Source organism: Metopolophium dirhodum, chromosome 8 (assembly GCF_019925205.1).
Source record: "Metopolophium dirhodum isolate CAU chromosome 8, ASM1992520v1, whole genome shotgun sequence".
Lineage (NCBI taxonomy): Eukaryota > Metazoa > Arthropoda > Insecta > Hemiptera > Aphididae > Metopolophium > Metopolophium dirhodum.
Genome location: NC_083567.1, coordinates 28,015,830 through 28,033,745, shown reverse-complemented (window position 1 = coordinate 28,033,745; position 17,916 = coordinate 28,015,830). Strand labels below are relative to the sequence as shown.

General features: G+C 32.1%; 1 protein-coding gene across 4 annotated transcripts in view; it reads right to left on the bottom strand.

Annotated features, from left to right (window-relative positions):
• The window catches only part of LOC132951138 (transcriptional enhancer factor TEF-1), an 80,371-nt gene extending 64,479 nt beyond the window's left edge, over positions 1-15,892 (bottom strand). Inside the window, exons 1-2 of one of the 4 annotated variants that reach the window (XM_061022869.1) lie at positions 15,593-15,892; positions 3,269-3,323 (exon numbers count right to left, since the gene is read on the bottom strand). In XM_061022869.1, the coding sequence (XP_060878852.1) occupies positions 3,269-3,287 (19 nt within the window). In that variant the 5' untranslated portion in view covers positions 3,288-3,323; positions 15,593-15,892. Of the gene's footprint in view, positions 1-3,268; positions 3,324-14,800; positions 15,460-15,592 lie in introns of those variants that run through there. The other 3 variants (XM_061022864.1, XM_061022867.1, XM_061022865.1) reach the window with 3 other exon arrangements.
• Positions 15,893-17,916: the final 2,024 nt, after the last annotated feature.

Below are 17,916 nucleotides of genomic sequence, written 5' to 3'. Positions count from 1 at the left end.
GCGCGGCCGCGGCGTTTCAACTAATTCCTTTACGTTGATGAATGCATAACAAGTACGAAACGTGGGAAAAAATATTAGTGAAATTAAATTTTGTGACGATAGGTATAGAAGAGTGTGTTTCCGAACGAGACACAAAAATGTGGACGTAAGGAGTTTTTTTTAATCGTAAATAACATAATATTAATATATTATATATCATAAATAAATCGGCTGTATTGACAGTAATTGTATAGTACTATGCTTTGTTCAGCGCGGTCAGATGTATCATATTGTTATTAAATGTATTATAATTCGAAAAAAAATACTGGTCAAAAAATAACAATTTGATTATTGATCATAATATAGTTGTAAAATGATTATAAATTGTTGTTATCGGGATTCCATCTAAACACATTCAGGGTAATCTTTAACGCAATTTTATTGTACGGAGACAAAGTTCAAAAATTACCATAGCTAAGATTACCATATTGGTATTTGGTATTAGAAATAATCAATCAACTTTACATAATAAAATGAATATATAATAATTAGTAACAATCAAATGATGGTTGAAAAAAATTCCACAATGCATTGTATATATATTTTTTTAATTATTTACGCAATTACATTCACAACCTAGTTGTTATTATGTAAAATATAGCTGATTATTCGTTTGTAAACAAATCAGAATTTTACTTTTAAAGCTCAAGTTAATTTAACGTGGTCGCACAACGACTGCGTTATGACTTATGAGGCGGTGGCGAAGTGGAAGCAATTAAAATCGATATAGACGACCATTTATAATGTATTGAAAAAAAATTGACAGCACCCAACCCTAATCAACGACAATGAATAACCAGTTATTATGTGTATAGGGATAATAATGACGATTAGCATACTATAGAGTAAAATTCGATATTTTTTTTTGGTCAATTAGACATTTCCGGTTGGAAATATTATCCAAAAAACTCCAATAGTAGTTACTAATTAGCTAGGTACTAAACTGTTATACATTTATAATATTATATATCTATACTTTATACGACAATGCACAATACTAAAACTATTATTCCATTTCATATTTTAATTGACATTTTTTCATGTATATAGAAATCTCGGAATCGCACACAACTAAATAACTCGATGAGAACTGGAGTTCCGAAGCGTATATTATAGCAAGCATTCGGCATGTCCTAGGATCGGTCCGTTTTAATGGCGATTGCCAAGATTGGAAACTGTTATTATAGATTGCAATTAAAATTTATAAATATTTATAAAAATATGCCTGATAGTCATATACCGGGCAATGTCGTTACAGGTATTTGGAATATTATTTCCAGTATTTTATATTTTTATGTGTATATATGTACATTATATAATATTACACAGATAATCGCGCGTAGTAATAAAAAAGAGCCGGTTGTTAAAATGAAAAACCACACTCATATACACCGTGAGACTATAAAAACGAGAGTTTTCATTGTGTATACGTTTGGAGAATTTCAATCCATTAATAGGATGACAAATCCGATTTTTTGTTTTGCAATTTACCAGTAATAAAAATAACAAAGTACCGGGCGGCAGATGGCCATAAACGAAGCGCGCCGCGTATAGGGCGGACACTAGCAGTCAGCGATTTTTGCAGAGGGATAAAATTATAACGCTTTTTCGTTTTTGTTACATCATGGAAAATACGATCGTTTTGGTGCGACGACAACTTACTGCGAAATTATATTATTATATGGACAACTGTAACAAAAAAGGGACTCGCACACACTTAACAAAACATAATCATATCCATATATTTTACGAAAAGCTTAGAATTCAATTAAAAAAACATCATAACAGATCAAAAATGAAAATTTTTAAAAACCTCTATCATTTGATTTTATACCACATTGCACCAACCACCAATATCGGGTTAAAATGTGTACCAATTATTTTGTATCAAACGTCAAAAATATAATCATCACCATTCAATTAATATTGACTGGTAAAAAATTAAAAATAATTGAATTCTGGTGATTGTCTCAGAACTATCGACAATGATCGTTTTGTTTAATTTTTATACACTATAAATCGCTCTAAATAAATATTTAAACACAATTTGTTGTTTGCCCTTCACCTTATTATTTTCTTGTACACTTCAAATTTTCAGTACTCTCATAATAATTATTATCATAACACATTGCTAATAGCTGTCATTACGATTGCAGTGCTCTCGATGTTATTGATTCCGTTAATGACGTCACATTTAATGCATACACACATAATAATAGCATTATACTGTATAGACGTATATAGTGTATATACGTAGGACGATTTCTATTTCTGGTTAGGTCGAGTGGAAAAATACATTTTTAGCCACGACAAATTGCCAATCTCATTATTGCGAATAGGGGGACGAGACGATCTGTCGTTGTTAAAATATATTAACGATTTATCATAAGCGAAGGGACGGCCGACGGATATAGAGAGTTATTTGTAGTAGTGGGCGCCCGAAACACACACTTCACATATTTCGCTCAATCGATCGTGGGATATGAGATTTCGGGCGAGAAAAATACACACGGCGTTGAGAGGGTGGTAAAAAACAATCAGATATAAACATATATTATATAGGATGTGGGGAAAGTTTAACATTTTTTATGTATTGTTCGACAAACGGGGTGGAAACAATGCGTGTGTGTGACGAAGAGTTAAATGTTTTTAAGTGAATTAGGCCCCTCGTTTTATTAATTTTTATTTCGAATCTCTCTACAGTTGTATGTTTATAATAAACGCACCTAATCGTGTATTGAAAACGTGCAATAATTATTAATTTATTATACCGACCGTTTACCGGCGAACTTTAGTATGAAAAATAATTATCGCACGTATCTATATGACGTTTGTTTTGTTTTATATCAAAGCAATAATAACGATTCAGGTTTAAGTTATCACAAGACGAAAGTTCTTAATAGATTATATATTATTTATTAATTGATCACCGTGTCTATGCAGCATAAGAATAAACAATAAACTTACCTAATAGAATACATAATATAATATATTAAAGTACCATCATAATTCATAATATGATAATAATATATAATATATACTTTGTAACGTGCTATAGGTAATATTTATCGAATATAATTCCGAATACTGTTAATATACGTATAAGTTATTTATTTGCTAATCGACGAATAAGACAAATCGTATTTTCCTAACGGGTTTCACTCGTTTTTCGGTTATATCTTAAACTGGTAATCGTAAATTGGTTATGGGTGTTCAAAAAATGACTCACCTTCAGTTACTCCCATCATATGGTAAGGAGCAATTTCGACAGTTGAATATCAGACCTGGTAACAAAACAAAAAATTGTAAAATTAATAACAATCGTATGAACCACATTATTAGGTAAATACAAAGTATAATACACACAATACAAATATTTAGTAATATATAGGTATTATCATGTACGGCGTGTAACAGAGACGAATAATATAGTCGCAATGGGTGGCCCAATGAGTGAACCCCCTCGCCTATTAAATTCAAATGGCAATTATTTTAAATATTATTATTTATTACTTTCGACGTAAAACTTGTTTTATAAAACCTACTATAGTATTATTTTACGAAAAAAAAACCCGCGAAATCAAATGTTTACGAAACGTTTTCAACTGCCGTTATGCTAGACCGCGAGGGGATCATCGCCGCTTCGATTGTTGGCAACCGACCATAAAGATATTATTAGTTAGCGAATCGCATTTTAGCAGACGAAACGCTAATGATCAGAGGGCTTCTGGATCTCAGTCACACACACATTTCAACTGATTTATACTCATGTATAGATATAGTATATACACCCCTATATATAGGTTTTATAGTTCCTTAACATGTTTTAGATGACACCGGGCATAAAAACACTAATCATTATTATTATTAAAAAACATTATTATTTTTACCAGATTTTTAACACAAAGTAGTATTGTAATATCACAATCCTGTTAGGTTCATACCCAACAGGACAACAATACTACTCAGACAAACTGTACAGTGGCTTATTAAACAGTTGTATATTTTAAAATATGCATAAAAATAAATAATAAAACAATGGGAGGATATTATTACTTTTAATAACCAAAAATATCGCACATAAAAGTATAATATTATACTAGGTATATTATTAAAATAACTTAATATATAATTGATTTTTATATTCATTTCCAAATATTCAATTATATTTAACGTGACCAAATTTTACCAACATCCGGAAGGATTAGCGTACCTATTACTTACCGAATGAATTTAATTAAATTGTATGCACAAAAGCTACCACTAAACCTACAAACACAAACCATAAATACAAAATACATTAACGTTTTCGAAAATATATAAACGCGATAAAGGGTTCGTTTTTAAACGTTCTCTCACATTATTAAATAATATTATAATATTGGAATAGAGCCGCCGCATGATAAATATAAAGAAGCACAAGTATATCAACGTGTTTATTACTCGAAAAACATACCTAACATAGGAATATTAAATTATTATATTATGATGAAAATCCAACACCCTCGTGAAATATCCTATAACATTATTGAAAAAAAAAACATAGAAATATATTGAATTTCTATACTAGCAAGTAGCAACTAAACTATGCTGTGAATTGTGGTAGTAAAAAGTAAATTGAAGTATAGGCAATTTTTTCTTCGTCATATTTTTATATTGCGATGCAGATTACACGTTTAAGATTAGCACCAGTAAGTTATACTATTACCATATTATAACCTTATACATTTTTATTATAACTGTAGAACGTTTTAAAGCGTGCTACGATTTTAACATTCACTGCTATAATATTATTATATATAATAAATACTCTGATGAGTGATGAACTGATGACTAATGAAGTATTAGATAAACTAGTGCTTAACTGAGACTTATTAAAAACGTAAACTGCAAATAGTGGTTTTGAATTTTAAGGAATCTGAATATTTTTTAATAATAATAATAATAATAACGCACTTTAAATTAATTAATCAACCATAGGAAACGTACGCACTACGCAATGGAAATTCTAATCGACGAACTCTATTTCGAGTATACACGACATTAATTATTATTCCGTTTGGCATTAGATAATAATTAATATTTTCAACACGGCTGAAATACGTACGGAACACGTGTATTTGTATATAATTTTTTTATTCTACAGAATACTGTATAATATAATTATTAAAGTGATAAATATTTCTTGTCGTTGACTTAGCTCGTTTATTTTATTTTTTATTATTATTCTATTCGATTCCAAACTAACATAAGAGAAGAGGGGTAACATAAGAGGGGTTTTTGGCGATAAATAAACAACATCGTCACGTCAAAATTATACATATTATAGGTACGACAAATATACGCATAGTAGTAATAATTTATAGTAAAACCGATTATTATTATGGCGGATACCAAAAGGTTACCGTTTATGGTACATTTGATATGTACAATATGGTGCGAAGGCAATAGGTTTTTCAATCGCGGATCGCAAAACATTATATTAATATTACTATTACCATATTATGTTTATTATTATAGTTTGTGGTGTATCCGCCACCTGTTCGCAGCATTCGTCATGTGCACAATAATATTATAATGTAATGTTACATACCTACTTTATATTATGCATTTTTTTTCCCCTTTAAGCTAAAATGAACACACACGACCGAGACTATATTATTATGGTTGCCGTCCGGCAGAGGTTGTTAATTTTAAATCCGACGTCGCAATGAATCACGACGACGATGCGCCACGCATGCAGCGTGTACACTCACGTGCATTTAATCATCGCCGCGAGACTTTTCCAACATACTATATAGTGTGCGAGCAATATCATTCGAGTCGATACACACGCGTGTAGTTTAATATTATATAAAATATAAAACGAATATTCGTGTTTTGTCATCTGCGATGAACGAAGGCATTTCACGTTGTTTTTTTTTTCGACTATGTACTAAAAATATTGTTCGAATACACTGCAGAGTGTCCATAGTCGCAGCGCCAATAATTTATGTGTAATTTATCTTAAAAAAAAAAAAATGATGCAATATCATAAAAAAAAAATTAAACGCTCTGTACGGGGTTGTGATATGCTTGAGTTTTGTTTACGAAGGATTATATTGTAATCGACATAAAATAATTAATCTACCACGACTGCCACAACGGTTATTCTGCAATAGCGAAAAATACACAACCCCCGACGCTATAGAGTACCTATATAAAAGTATAGACAGAAAGTCAAAACTTACATTCGTATACAGTATTACTAGTTACTACTAGTACACACAACACAACTGTGTTACACAGAGTCATCGGTTATATTCGAACGAAAAACCAGTTTTAGTAATGAATAATATTTAAACGTTAACTTATAACTTATAAGGTATAATATTATATTTTATTATTATTTTTAAAATATTATAAAATGTTTAAACAGTTCGGTAAAACTCGTGTTCGAGAGTAATTAAATTACGTAATCGATGTAAAAATATATACAAGAAAAGGAAATCTTTGTCTGTGGTTAGCATTTTGAACGTCTAATATTATACTTAAAATTAAAGTTTTAAATATATTATCTGCGTTTTTGCGTCTAGATAAAAAATAATAATAAACGCTGGATGATGAGTAGAGTCAGTACCGTCAACCATCGAAATATACACATATAGGTACAAAATAACTACATAAGTTTAGGTACCGTTTTACACTTTTAGATACGTTAGTGAAGTATTGTTTTTTTTTCTGTTAATAAAACGAGTGAGGTATAGTAACGTGCAATAAAAAAGGTTCACTATTATTTAGTGCAATTATTCTTTTATCACACAACACTCATTATTTCGAAAGTATTGACTTTTTTGAATATATATTTTTTATTACATGGTTTCAAGTCGTTACAAAACAATATTTTCTTTAAGTCTTTTCTTTTGTGAATTACAAAATAGAGTTTTTATTTCATTCGAAAGTAGAATATTTTTTTAGTATTTCGATACGTAAAAATCACATTTAGGACGAGTAGTTTTTGAGTTATAACTTTATAAGTATTTAAAGTTTTGATGAGCTGGATAGACGGTAGTGGACAAACACTGCGGGTTAACCGTTTATCAGTAACTCAGCTAATCTATACTTTAGATACTTATAACTTATAACTCATAATTCATAAACTATACTCGTCGGAAATTTGATTTTTGTTTTGAAATACTCAGAAAAATGTTCTACATTGGAATACGAAATTAAAACTGAGTGTTGTCATTCAAAAAAGTGAAAACTTAAAAAAATATTGTAAACCATTTATAAAAAATATTTTCAAAAAAGTCAATACGTATCGAAATATTGAGTGTTGTGTGATAAAAAATCACTCAGTATAGGTAGGTAGGTAAGGTATTTCAAAGATAAAAACGCGTATCGATAATAATACACTTGCAACAGTTTTAGAGTGCATACATCCGGCTGTAGAGAATAATGATATCGTGTTCCGGTACCAAAGTCTTGGCGCAACCGACTACGTGTCTATAGCAGAAAATTATGAATCCCGTTGAATAGTAGGTACGGATTAATTGGTCTGAAAAAAATAAATGCCTACCGAACGAAAAATGGCAAGGCTTTTATTGTTCTGTTCAGAAGCACCATTCGGTACATACAAACAAACGCACGTAGAATCCGAGTAAAATACCGCGTATTGAGCAATAATTGGGTTATCGGGGTCATTGGGAGTTGTTTGAAATCGGGGGAATAGTATACCCATATATAGTGTGCGCGCACACACTTCGATACACAATTCATTATTATTATACACATTGCCGAGGTTTATCGGCATGTATTTTCAATTTTGTGACCTTTTAACAACGACGAACGACTTGAGTTTTGTTCCTCGCCTTCCTCCCTGGCGCTCTTACTTCGCGTTAAAAATACCCACCAAGTGGCCTTTCTTTGGATTTTTTTTTTAAACGATTTTTAAATTAAATAAGGTAAATAAATAGAAAAAACAGACCATGTTTTGTATATAGCAGGTATTTTCAACAATATATTTTCCTTCTCCACTCCTGGAACTAAACGCACAATAATAATATATTCTATAAACTACGGTAAAACGTAAATAACGCGCGCTGGGTCGTATAATAGGTATGTTTCGATTGCCACGATTCAAATTATCTAGAAGTGGAAAAATATTTATAATACGATTCAAAAACTGGAAAATTTATGTAAGTATATTTTATTTAGGTACCTATATATAGGTAGGCTTGAGAAATATACAATTTGGTACTGAATAAAAATAATTAAATATAATTTTTTTCCGGTACTCATAAACAGACAATAATTTTGAATTAATCACTGAACATTTAGCAAATAGCAAAATATGGCCATGACTCATGATTCACTGGTCAGTGATTGGTCCATTACATTTTAGTGAATCGTTAAATCAATATAATTGTTTCATGCAATTAAATATGGATATACATTATATTATCATTGCTAAATGCTGATAGGACGACAGAATGAAATTAATAAAAAGATATAATAGGCGGTTATTGAAAAATAATTTTTTTTTAAAAACATGATAACCAAACTGTGGCTGAATATTAATTTAATGTTATTAGGGTCCGATTGCACGATATCGTAATAATTATGATTAAGTAATAAACTAATAACACATATTGAATAAACAAACGTTTAATTATTATTATCTAAATCTCAGGTACGAGCTTATAGTACTCATAATACTTATAAATTATAGTGTTCCACAATTTGGAATCTTGAACTTTTGTTATACCCAACATGGCAAGCATATAAATTATAAACGCATAAAACTGCTGTGAAAATAATAGATGAATAGAGGTAAGTATCTATATATAATAATAATTACAGCTATTTTTGCACACCACACGTACACGCATATTACGTATATTGACCGCACTTTGCAAAACTAATTTTATCAACAACACGCATCGTTGGCTTAGAACACTCGGTTCGTGTTTACATATTATTCTTTGAAATTCACAATACACCGTTTTGAGTTTTCATTTTATGTTTATTTATTAGTCATAACTCATTACCTACTGTAATATTATAGTCTATAAAAACGTTATTATTTTACCAAACGAATTTGGCGTCACTTTATAACAACAATAATAATATGTTTCTTACTATGCAATAATAAATAATTACTTATTACATAAGTGTCATTGGATTGGAAACAGAATGGCTAAATATATTTAGCCATGGGAAACAGTAAATCATGAAAACTACGAATACCCACTAAAAAAATAAAATATGTAAATAGAGTGCCAACTTCATACTGGGAGTCCTAGGTATTGTGTTAATAGACCGAATGTCAACTATAAATTAGGTTATGTATAACAAAAACAGGCAAAATTGTGAAAGCTTGGCGCACGCGTCCCCCAAAAAAATCCAAAAAAAAAGAATACTGTCCACCTGCTAGTATACCTATAAAATAGTATATATCGACAAAAATGAAACTACGAAGAACGATGATCTCGAGTTTTCAAGTCTACGGAGGACGAATGCGACAATAATGCACGTTGCTGCCGCCGTCACACGTTTCGACACAATATACATGGGTTTTTAATTAAAATAATAATAATAAAAACCCGATGACGCCGACGTGCACCTTCGTCAATCGTCACGGCGCGGCGTTCTCTCGACCTACGCTCGCAAGCCGTATACGCAAGGGGGTGGTAGGGCTTAGCTTCATTATTATACAATATTATATATTATTATTTATATAGGCTCATTTAAGAGCGCAAACAGATTTTCGTAAATTATTGTGACGCAACCTATTACACCTATACTATTTACACCAATGCGTGTGTGCGGAATATATTATTTTATATACATCATATTATTATAATATAATTCTATTTTATTTGCACGGTTATGCACATAATATATTATACCTACGAAACATGGAATAATAAACACAACTGAAAGTGTGAACAAATCCACATTTATAACCAGCAGCCGACAGCCGTCGAACACACGATTCGGTCGAAAACACGTTACCGGCTACAGAGCACGCGCGATAATTGATTCAAAATTTAGGTGTAGGTGGCCGCGGTGGTTAAAGTTGTCATAATTATAAAACTTCAAAAACTTGGAACATTTAATCAACAATGAAGGGGGACAAGAAACCGAAGATAAAAAAAAACGGAAAAACTTATAATAAAATCAGTATATAAGATAGATAATAATTTAATTTCAAATTGTATCATCTTTATATATATTTCAATCATTTTTCACTACAGTAAAAAATAAAAATGTTAAAGTTTGAATGTTGGTTACAATTTTCGTCAAACAAACTCAAGAAGTCATCACAATTCCACAAAAACATGATTCCATAACAAAAATATCTAAATTCGTTGATTGTCTATTGTTTATCAAAATAAATGAACCTTGGGTCAAAACTTTTTTTAGAACTCCTAAGTTTAAATCGACTCTATTATATAAAGTTTTAAATGCTGTGTTACAGGAATATTGTCCTTCTTAAACCTAAAACCCCTAAGCATTAAAAAATGTTATTATACTGTATTGACTTTTGACATTTACCAACTATATAATAATATAAGTAGGTATTTAAAATCAATGTAAAAAACTGACTTCCTATACACTTTTGCAAAGTAACAACGACTAACAAGTATTATGTAATTAATTTGAACAAAGCTTATTTTCAATTTTACAACCATATAAGTCATAACGCGTTGGTGGCGATAAAATACACAATCTAAAAAAACGTAACCACAGTACGTCACGAAAAAAACAATTAAAATAAGAATAAAATGGAAATAATAAAAAAAAATTGCAATTGAAACCCCCAACATCTTATAATTATATGCAGTCGAAAATATATTTTATAATATGTACGTGTTTATCTAACAGTTACTCATTATGATAAATATAAGCCGGTATATAAAGTTACTTTCTTTAACTGCAGAAAAACATGACAAAATTCACTTTAAACCACAACGGTTTGACTCGAAGTTCACTTTACTTTACTCAAGGTTTTCTGAATAATAATCAAGATAGTAAAAACACACCCTCAATTTAAAATAAAGCATCTCAAAAGACGCATGATAGTCATGCGAAAATTAAGGTTGGGTAGTCGGAACCCATTAACGTTATAAAACACATTAAAATAAGACAATTAATCATGTAAAGATAAAATTGAATAAGCGTCGAGAACTCAAGACTGCATGAATAAAATATACTTAAAAGCTACTTCCTGTTATATCCATAATACAATGTCTTTTACGGGATATATATTGAATTTGTAGGTAGGTATTTTATACATGTTTCGACACACTGTCATTATTGTAAAAAGAAAATTATTATTTTTATAATTGTGGTAAAATAATACGGTACAATATACACCTTTATTATAAGTTATAATAGTATGATTAAAAGGTTTACGCCCGGAGACATATAATTTATTGATCAGTCCATGCGGACCGGGGGATGATAAGAACATTTAAAGTTTATTTTGTAACTAGAAATTCAGATTTTAAAATATCTCGATAAAAGTTGGAAGAAATTAATTATCAATGAATCAAATAACCCAATGATTTTTTTTTTATCAACCTACCATATTTTTATGCTATAAGCAAGATAAAATGTTAATTAGATTTTCTACAAAAGTTTAATATTAAAATCCTCATAATTAAAACCATGGTTATACAGAAGTTATTCATAAACCGTCAAATATTTAAGACAACCCACCTTAGTAATTACTTCTCAATAGACTTTATTTTAGAAATCGTCAACTAGCAAAATTATAAATACAGTAATTAGAATCAGAATAATCTAATGAATATTGATAATTTTGTTCTATTCAAGTTTGGCGGTAAAAAAAAGCAATTACTCTTTCCTGTATTAGAATTGAATATCGTACTTTTAACTTGCCTAAATTTGTTGGATAGTTAAAACGTATAAATAAATGAACAATTAATAGATTTTAGTTGGTTAACTAGTAATCCGTTGTCCATTAAAAACAATATACATTGTATATTTGTATACTATGCGACTGTCAGATGTTTTTCAACAAATCCGAAATTAACACACTGACAAAATTAATCAACTTTACTTTATTTAATCTTTTTGCACTCGTGTAGCAAACACGACTAATGACCATGCCTGTCAAAACGGTCGTTTAGTATACAGTTGGATTTATTAGTCATTAACTAAATTTTCGTTCACAACTAAACCACTTCGAGTGACTACTTGTGCTATAATCATAAAATGTACGTTTTCTAAAAACAACAATAAAAATTATCTAAAAAATAGAAATTTTCAAGCATATAAAATGAAATACTTTATAATTAAAAGAAATGGGGCATTCATTGTTAATTACTAATTAGATATTGTTTATTCTTATAAAATCGACTTTAATAACTACAACAAATTATAATTATCACTGTTTACTTTTTCTTTACATAAGCATTGATTTTTAATTTTAGGGGGAAAATTATAATAAAAAAATAAAGACACTGGAGTTCTTCTGCTAAGTCAATATAATAGTTTAGGTTATGAACATCTATTGAAAAATATTGGAGTTTAAACATTTATAATATAATAATAAGAAATCGAAGGTAATATAAATATTTCATACTTATACTAAATTGTAAAAATTTTCAAATAATTTTGCTTTGATATTTTATTTCTAATTTTACAGCATTTGCAAGTTGTATTCAACAACCATAATAAAAAGTAAATAGAATAAGGCAATACATTATTTAATGGAAATTCAAGAATTTAAAACGTTTTTCCTTACAAATGGATTTCTTAACAATGAATAAAATTGATCAAACATATTATTTGACGATGTATTTAAATAATAATTATTTGTTTACTAGCTCTATATAAGAATGTCACGATATCAAATAAAAACATTAAATACGTACTGGATCGTATAGAATTGGATTACAAGTTTGGTAAACTAAACATAACGCATAATAAAATCAATGTTTATGTTATCGAGGTGCAGAAAAAGACTGTCAAAAGCCCGGTCAAAGGTTAATAAAAAAAACAATATCGGCCAACGGCTGTCGTGACAAACAACGACTACTACCAACGCACAATAATTACTTAATATGTGTATGTGTTACCGGCATACACGTAAATTAAGGAATTAACGTTTATGATTAGTCAATAACGATATTTCCGATCAAATTAGACAGTATACGATATTGACTGGGAAATAATGTCCAATATTTTTAGGAAATGATGCATTTAGAAATATTTCCTGGGTAATGACGATAACTTCGGGCTTGTTAGGTGAACTCTAATTTTAGGTTTTAATTATAAGTTGTAAACAGTGTTATGTATGAAAAATTTTTAAAATATATTGGTAAATTTTAATTGGGAACTGCCTTGCGTTGTAAAGTTTATTAATTTATCTATAATCGGTACTAACAATAATTAGGTAAAATCTCGGGTAAAATATAGCCGTCTATCGGATACAAAATAATATGTCACCTATACAGTAGGTATACAATATAAATCGCGATAACTTAATTGTTATAATAATTAATTAAATTATAATATTTGTACACATGCATGCCTACTAACTGACACATTGTATAACATGTATCTAGTATCTACCTATTTACCTACCTTCAAAGTGTAACAGTACATTCAATTTACCTATTTATTTTATTTATGTAATATTAAGTATAAATGTATAATTTATCTTGTAAGTATTATTAAATTTCTGACCCAATTTAAATATTTCGCTAAACAAAATTATCAACATTGCCTATCAGCATTACACAACTAATATTAGGAATTTATGATATTGGCTAGGCATTTACGTTAATACCTAATTTACATAATTGACGGTAACATACCTATACGTTTAAACCAATAAGTACCGACAACCTACAACCTACTGTCCCACAATATGTATTGCGTAAAATTTCAGAGGAAAATGCAAACCAAATTTACTGTTTGATAATAAAATATTACTTATATACCTATAAAGAGTGAATTCAAGACAACGGTTGACAAAAATATTGTCAGCAGTCTAATTTTTTTTTTTATTTCTTACGATTGAAAAAAAAAAATAAAAACCCTGTCGCCACAGAAATGCAGACGATTTAAACGGACAGACATTTAACGAACAGTTTAGAGCGCGATTGCCGTGCCTACATATAGTAACGCTGTTCGTTTAGTCGGCGGGAAGCCGGAAGGAAATTTATTAAAATTCAACAGCACGCGTCACGATATGCTTCTCTAAACGTCCCTCGCGACTACCTACAACGGTATAAACACTACCACACCACCAAAATACAATACGAGAGGGACGCTTAGTACCTATAAAAAACCGTCAGATATTTTTTTCGGCAGTTCCAAAACACTATCACCAATCGTCCTGGATGACGCTTTTTTTCAGGCAAACGCGTGCGGTCCAATGACCGGGCAATATACGAGACGGTTGCGACAAAAGAGATTCGTTTTTCATCCCTATATTCTCCCCTCGAAAAAATAAATAAATAAAAACGACCCGTCCGCAATAGACTGGCTAAGGTCTACTTTCCTAGACCCTTTGCAAGACGAATAACACAAACGCCGTACTTTGCGGCTTGCAGCAACAGCAGCAATAATAATAATAGGTACCTACGATCACAAATAATAATAATAAACCGTCGACGACGACGACGCGAATACACGCCGAATTGGCTTGGCTGTTTGGCAGAGGGGTGGGTGGTGGTGGCGGCGGCATTTTGGCGCGCAATGGCCGTTATTTTATGAAATCGCGGGGCGCTCCTGCTCTTACCTGGACAACGGCGTGCGCGTCCTTTGAGGGCGAACGAATTTTCACCACAGGAAAATTATAATTCTTTGGTCTTTTTCCTACAGGCCACGAGCTGGACACGAGCGACAACGGTTTATCTCACACGATAGGCAAAAAAATTGTTTGCCTGGACGGACGACGAGACGCGGCGAAAAAAATCGCGGGTGACGAACACGCAAAAACGCGTATTACACACACACACACTCGTCGTCGACGAGACGGAAGAGGCGGCGGCGGCGACTACGAAAAGGCGGGCACGACGATGGTGATAAGACGGCGGCGAACGGACGGAGACTGCCGCGCGGCTGTTCCCGCGACAACGGCGGCGGTTACGGAGGCGGCGACGGGTGCCGGCGGCGGCAGAATTATTATTATTATTATTGTTATTACGACACGCGCCGTGGTGAATACTGTAATACAACTACACACGTCCTCCCGGCTCCCAGCGACCGTTAGGAAAATTACGAAAATTGCGAGACCCGGACGAGCAGCGCACGCCGTGCAAATAAGAAGCACACGGCCAAAAGTAATATTTTCTGGCGCGGTCGCACGTCTCTTTCGGCGCAATCCCTACCGGATTTTGCTCGGGGGTGAAGCCCTCAGCCCTGCACTACCGGTAAATTCGAACCACCGTCACCGTCGTTCCGTGAACCTCGGGGGCTCAAATCAGCGAACGACGCGGCGGCGTTTCGACGACCGCTAAAATATAAATTCCAAAAGGCGGCAAATTTGAAAAAAAAAAATTTTTATTTAAAAAAAAATCTACACACTTACCCCTTATCGGTGATGGTGGTCGTCGTCGTCGTTGTCTCGTGTATTAAATTATAATATAATAATTATATACGATTATAATTTATAACAATAATAATAATAATATTAATACGTATGTCGTTAAGTCGCGTAAAAAAAAAAAACCGTACGTGAGTGCGATCGTATGGCGTGCGTGTGCGTGCGTGCGTGCGTGCGTGTGTCGTTGGCCCCGGCCTGGTGTGTGCGGACGTCCAATTTTTACGCACAGTATTCAACTAGTAAACACGAAGCCGCGCTCTGTTTGTGGAATGCCAAGAATGGCGAAAAGAATCCGGACAACGTACCGGAGCGGCGCGCGCATCGCGTGACGCACCAAGCCCGCGGTGGGGGGCGGCGGCGGCGGGCGTGCGGGTCCAACGGTCACCGCAGCTTATAGTGTTATATACCCCCACCGCACGCCGACGACACCGTCTGTGTGCCTGCCCCTTGGATCGGCCAGTGCAGACGGCTGGCCCGCCGGTATTTCGGTTGCCGACTACTGGCAACACTGCTGCGTTCCCGCCACCGCTGCCGCCGTTGTCTTATCCCGCCACAAACGCAGCCGCGAAATGCTAAAATATCTAATATTATTATTATTATGATTGTTTTATAATATTACCATTGGTGCACGTCTCGTTGTCCGAATGCACATTTTTAAATATTCCGCTCCACCGACGACGACAAATTTCTTGCATTTCTCCAAGTTATCTCCGCAATGAAGATTTTTTTGCCCATATTGTGTAAAGTGTAAACCTCTAATGATAGGTAGTTGGTTCATGACGACCACTTAACGATTACAGAAATTTGGATGAATATTTTGCTTCATATCTGTAAGTAATAAAAAAAAATTTTTTCATCAAAACATACGAGCGAATAAAAAAAATAATAACCAATGAGCGCGCGTTGTTACAATTAATCGGACCCGTGAGTAAAAAGATTACAAGGAGTAAATGTCTAGGCAATTTCGTATACACCATAACAGAACGAACAAAGTAGTCTTAAAAATTAGCATTACTAAAATATAGTTTGTACTATGTATGCATATTGAATTGCGTTCATATATCGCATCTGCGAGATGATTATTTACATTATTTTGTCTACACTTTAATTACAAACATAAATGATTACAATCCCTTTGTAATATGCCAATAGTAAAATAATGCAAATTTAACTTCAAATGGACATAATATTAATATAATCATTTAATTGAATAAATCTAGTACACCGAGATAATACAATATATTTTATACCTATAACATCGCGAGCAAATTACGTGCAACATTTGAATCGTAAGTTACGACTCGTAACGACTAACGGTGTGGGTGTCGTTATTTATCCACAGACGGCAATTCCATATTGGAATAACAATTTTAACGTTGATTTAACCAAAGTCTTCACGGTTGTGTCACATTATTATTTGCGCCATTTGCGAGTTACCTATACTCGGCGATCCGTTGAATTCAATTCGAAACGTGTAATTCGCAAACTATGGCAGACTGTCATGGTTTTTATAGTGACTTTGGAGTAACCAGTGCTGTAATATAGATTTATTAAATGAATCATATTTCCATTTAAATTATCCGTATGTTCCTAGATTCATCAGCGGGTCAGCCGCTGGATTTGACTGCTCCTAATTTCAGCGGATGGCCAATGTTTTAGGGGAGGTAATCAAGCCGATTGACATATCAGCAATCTGCTATTTTTCGGCTGGACCGGATGGATTTGATGAAAACTGTTCGCGTTAATCAAAAAACCACACAATTGATAAGAAAATGATAATAATTGTGGTTTATTGTGGTTATAAGTATTAACCGTCGTGTTCCAGCGTAATAACAAAAAAAGCGTTCCATAATAATTATTATCAATCCACTGAACAATCCGCTAGATTAGTTGATGAATTTAGGAACACACGGTATGTACTTATTTTATATTTATTATAATATGTAAAATTTTAAACTGTACGAGTTATATACAAAATAAATTATTGAAAATCAATAAAGGTGTTACAATGTTGGCCCACTCGTGTAAAGATATGCCTATCAAACAAATACAATTATAATAAATTAATCATTTTTATGGTGATATACTCATTATATCCGGTAACATTTAATTTAAAATTATGTTATCTAGATATATGTAATATGCGGATGTTATTTGAAAAATATTGCAACTCGCTGAACTGTGAAAGAAAACATTTCATTGAAATGCATATAATCTGTGTACAAGTTCGAATAAAAACAGACTCTTGTCTTATTTAATAATTAGTTTATATTATATAATATATTGGATTTAAAAGATGGTGATAAGCA